This window comes from Sinocyclocheilus rhinocerous, unplaced genomic scaffold (assembly GCF_001515625.1).
Source record: "Sinocyclocheilus rhinocerous isolate Xijiao unplaced genomic scaffold, SAMN03320098_v1.1 scaffold584, whole genome shotgun sequence".
Classification (NCBI taxonomy): Eukaryota; Metazoa; Chordata; class Actinopteri; order Cypriniformes; family Cyprinidae; genus Sinocyclocheilus; species Sinocyclocheilus rhinocerous.
In genome coordinates, this window is record NW_015630348.1 from 2,386,895 (window position 1) to 2,390,655 (window position 3,761).

General features: G+C 38.2%; 1 protein-coding gene and 1 pseudogene across 1 annotated transcript in view; one reads left to right on the forward strand and one right to left on the reverse strand.

Moving 5' to 3' along the window:
• The window catches only part of LOC107740184 (protein Spindly-like), an 8,676-nt pseudogene extending 8,195 nt beyond the window's left edge, over positions 1–481 (reverse strand).
• Positions 482–3,031: 2,550 nt separating this feature from the next.
• LOC107740136 (heterogeneous nuclear ribonucleoprotein A0-like) overlaps positions 3,032–3,761 on the forward strand; it is a 4,463-nt gene continuing 3,733 nt past the window's right edge. The window contains exon 1 of the mRNA XM_016552466.1: positions 3,032–3,761. Coding sequence (XP_016407952.1) covers positions 3,106–3,761 — 656 coding nt within the window. The 5' untranslated portion in view covers positions 3,032–3,105.

Consider the following 3,761-nt stretch of genomic DNA (forward strand, 5'->3'; position numbering starts at 1 on the left):
TATATATATATATATATATATATATATATATATATGTGTGTGTGTGTGTGTGTGTGTGTTTCTTTAAAATGTTTGCCCCAGTCCAGCCCTGTCAGTCACCATTCACTTTCATTGCATCTTTGTCCACAGAGTAATATTGATTCACCTTTAGTTTTTCATTTAAGAAAGAATGTTAAATAGGTAAATAGCATGAGGGTGAGTAAATTATGACATAATCTAATGTTTTTGGTCAACTATAGCGTTAAACGCATTAGTTTGTTACGTCGCGCTAACTGCAAACTTCGATCAAAAACATCGCGTGGCACTGGTAATAAGAATGTTTTTATAAGGTCACATTTAATTGACAGCTACACAACAAAATACGTATCTAAAAGTGCTTACCTTTAGGTTTAAAAGTTGGCGATAGCAACCTTATATCTGAAGAATGAACTGCCCCAACCGCTTTCTGGCTCGGGAACTCGAACGGCTAGTTTGAATTCTGCAGCAGTCGTCAATCACGTATCGCGAGAAAACACGAGGTTTCCAATCCTTCACAAAACACCGCTCTCTAGTCTCTCTAACGCCACTCAATGGTCATACTTGATATAATTAAAATCCCTGATTTAGATCAGAGGTGCCCAAACCTTTTACTACATTTATATATATAAAAAAGTATCTTTATTTTTGGCCAACTCTTGTGATATGGCATGGCAGGCCAAATCAAAGGTGGCCCTGGTTTGGGCATCTCTGCTTAAAACTGGTGAAGGATAAAACATTTATTCTCAAGAATGAATGCTTTCACTGCAATGCATGTCTTTTGCTAAAAAGAAATTCAGCTAGAAGTGTATGTACACCCTGAGCTCAGTAAAATGTCCAAAGAGATGGGAGATTTTAAGTCATGGTGCTTCTGGTGACCTGCAAAAAATGTACATTTGGTCTAACTGAAATTATAAGCAGCAAAAGTCTATAAGCAGCAAGTATTTTTGTCTTGAAAATGTAACTGAGTAAGGAACCTGAGTTGCAACTGAACATTTAACTGAGAATGCCTTTCTTAAGCAAACACATCTAGTATAATACACAAAACTGTTATGGTGGTTTTTAATAATGATTGGATGTTATGTTTTCAGCAGTGCTGTTTAATATTTTTTATGGAACCCCTTATGCTATTTTTTCAGGATTATTTGATGAATTCAAAAGGACAGTATTTATTAGGGAAAAAATATTTTGAAACATTATAGCTAAATGTTTTACTGTTACTGAGTAACAGTACTGTTACTGATCAATTTAATGTGTCCTGGCTGAATAAAAGTATTAGTTTCATTCATAATATTTTAGTGGTTTTGCAAAATTGCATTTAATTATTTGTGAGGGTCTGTTTAAAGTCCTGCCCTTGGTATGAATGACATTGTAATAAACAATGGTTATGAAACAGAATATAGGAATGAAGTATTTGGAATGACATTAGTGCACTGAAAAAGAAGAAGTTTGTTTTTGACTTCAGGAAGTGTGAGGGTGGAATGAGTTACACATCACTCAACATTCATAGGGTTCCTGGGGAGGTTGTCAACGGTTCCAAATTTCTTGGCTTTCAGTTTCTAAATAGTTGGCAGACAACATGGCCCTATTTACACCTGGTATTAACATCTCTCTTGGGTGACCTGATCACAAGCACTGAGCAGATTTGTAAATGTTAAATACCAGGTGTAAACAGAACCCATGAATCACATCCTCATACTTCTTGTGTCATTTGGATATGGCCAAAAGTAATGAATTTCTACCTTAGTATGCAATAGTGTCCTTATGTATACAGTTAGTCATATTGCATATCTAAAGTCTTTAGGTCAATTCAAAATATGTAGCCATAACAGCTTGAAACCTCATCTCACACTTAGACGATGAATGTGTTTTGCATATTAAAAGGTGAGAATACTCTCATACAAAGACACAATCTCCACCCATCACCATTAAGTGTCACCAAATATCTGTAAAGTGCTGGCTCCAGACATTTCATCTGTTATGCAAATCTTGTCTATCAGTTCCTATTGCTCATGCTGAGTGGATAAGTCATGCATCTGTCCTCTCAATGAAACTCAGACAATTTTCAAATAAAATTCATCTTTAGTTAGCAAGCAAGTTTTGCTGTGATGTCACACTTTTCCACTGGCCCCACATTGTCTAGAAAAAAATATAGGCTATATTTGTGTGTGTGTGTGTGTGTGTGTGTGTGTGTGCATATAGGCCAATAGCCTACATGAGTAAATATAAATAATCTAAATACATTAAAATAGGGTTTGTTTAACTATTTCATGTTACCACTATAATCAATAGAACCATATATAATTTTTAGACAAATAAAGCTGCCATCATTAACTATTTATGATGAGGATGATAACAGTGTTAGAAATTATTCAGTCCACCAAAATGCTACGAAGAGTGACACAAGTGCCCTAGAAACTGCCAAATGTGAATTCATAGCAAATCTCTCTGTCTTTTACATGCTATCTTTCTCATATTTTTTATTGCATCTAACTGTTAGTTCCAGATATCTGTATTCGTTTTCTCAGATGTGAATGTTGAATGTGGAGCAAATTCAGCTGTTTAGGTTCTAGTTCTAAAACCCTGCAGAGAATAAGCAGTTTCTAGATGGGTTCCTTCCAAAAATTCATAGCCTATGGGTTTGAATGTCAGTTTTAGACCTATGATAAAAAACGTTAGCATTATTTGAAGTGACTTTCACATTCTGTGCTATTACATAAATTACAAATGATTAAACTAATTTTACATACTGCATTGTAGAAAATAAGATGCATATTTGAGAATTAATTTTAAAATTAAGTTTATTTTAAAATTAAAATTATATTTTAATTTGACATTCACATTTATACAAATTGGTAGTTTTTTATTTGACATTTTATATGTTAGAAACTGTAGTTTTTAAAAATGCTATTTAAAATTCAGTGATATATGTGATTTTTATTTTGTTTTTTGACAACTCCACAAAGGCCGCCTTTTCCAGCGAAGGGGCGTGTCTTACTGCAGTAGAGAACACTGCGTCATGACGACAGTCGTTTTAAAAAAGGCCCTTTCTTTCACAGTAGAGTCGTTACGGCGGTCTAGTGCAACGGTATGTCAGCAATGGAGCAGCTTTGCAAACTTTTCGTTGGTGGCCTGAACGTCCAAACAACTAACGATGGGCTCCGCGCTCATTTTGAACAGTACGGTTCACTAACGGACTGCGTGGTGGTCCAAAACGATCAACTTCAGCGGTCTCGTTGTTTCGGCTTCGTAACGTACTCCACCGCAGAGGAGGCTGATGCAGCAATGGCCGCCAGGCCACATGTGGTAGACGGTAAAACCGTGGAGCTGAAGAGAGCCGTGGCTCGCGAAGACGCCGGGAAGCCCGAAGCTCTCGCCAAAGTCAAGAAGATATTCGTCGGGGGTTTAAAAGAGGACATCGAGGAGAACACCCTCACCGAGTATTTCTCGCAGTTCGGCATGATCGAGAAATCCGAAGTCATCACCGACAAAGACACCGGCAAGAAACGTGGGTTCGGCTTTGTCCACTTCGAAGATAACGACTCGGCCGACAAAGCCGTCGTGCTCAAGTTCCACATGATCAACGGACACAAAGTGGAGGTCAAGAAAGCGCTCACGAAACAAGAGATCCAGGCCGCCGGCGGAGCTCGGGGCGGCAGGGGGAGAGGAAGAGGTATGGGGCGGAATCAAAATGGCTTCGGCGGCGGGAGAGGAAGCTACGGCGGCTACGGGGGGGGCTATGGCGG